The 655-nt window shown below is 54.5% G+C and overlaps 1 protein-coding gene across 1 annotated transcript in view; it reads right to left on the bottom strand.

Annotated features, from left to right (window-relative positions):
- ZNF185 (zinc finger protein 185 (LIM domain)) overlaps positions 1 to 655 on the bottom strand; it is a 24105-nt gene that overhangs the window by 18151 nt on the left and 5299 nt on the right. The window contains exon 6 of the mRNA XM_010145679.1: positions 387 to 504. Within this exon, the coding sequence (XP_010143981.1) occupies positions 387 to 504 (118 nt within the window). The remainder of the gene's footprint in view (positions 1 to 386; positions 505 to 655) is intronic.

The raw sequence follows: 655 nt of genomic DNA, 5'->3' as shown, positions 1-655 counted from the left end.
TGGAGCTGGACTCAGAGGCAGGTCCCCAAGCAGCGCCGACCGGAGGGCGCACACGTGGGCTGGAGGAGGCTCCTCCCTTTGCTGCCAGGCTCTGGGCACCTCTCCCTCTTCCCAGAGATACCACAGCTCATTTCCAGCCTCCCCATTAATTGGGGGATGCTGTCAGGGCGAATCACATCAGGCTTTTAATTATATTTTGTTGGGAGCGCAGTCGCCTGTGGGCATGGACGCGCCCTGTGCAGAAATATCTGCTTATTACGATTTTATTGCAGTCAGCCCTAACGGCTCATCACCAAGCTGACCCTCCCAGTAATGACCAGTCAAACTGCAGTGAGTCCACTTGTTGCCACCCTTGCGAGAGGAAGGTGGGTACCTGGAGGACATACCTCTTTTTGTGTTCATCTGGAGTAAAAGGTGTGTCCTCCTCATCCAAGTCTGCTGATTTTTGCTTAACATTATAAGGAGCTCTGAAATCGGAAGGGGAGAGCCAGGGTAAGGGAACTACTGCAGCACAAGCAAAACCCCTGGTAAGCCCATGGGCAGGGCACGTGGAATAGGCTCAGACCCCAGAACGTGTGGAAGACACATGCCGTCTTCTTGGGGTGCGCGTGTCTCCGCAGGTTTTTGTTTCCCCAGCACAGGGGGTAAGTCTAGC

This window comes from Buceros rhinoceros, unplaced genomic scaffold (genome assembly GCF_000710305.1).
Source record: "Buceros rhinoceros silvestris isolate BGI_N320 unplaced genomic scaffold, ASM71030v1 scaffold6181, whole genome shotgun sequence".
NCBI classification, from domain to species: Eukaryota; Metazoa; Chordata; class Aves; order Bucerotiformes; family Bucerotidae; genus Buceros; species Buceros rhinoceros.
This window is presented reverse-complemented; position numbering and strand designations above follow the sequence as displayed.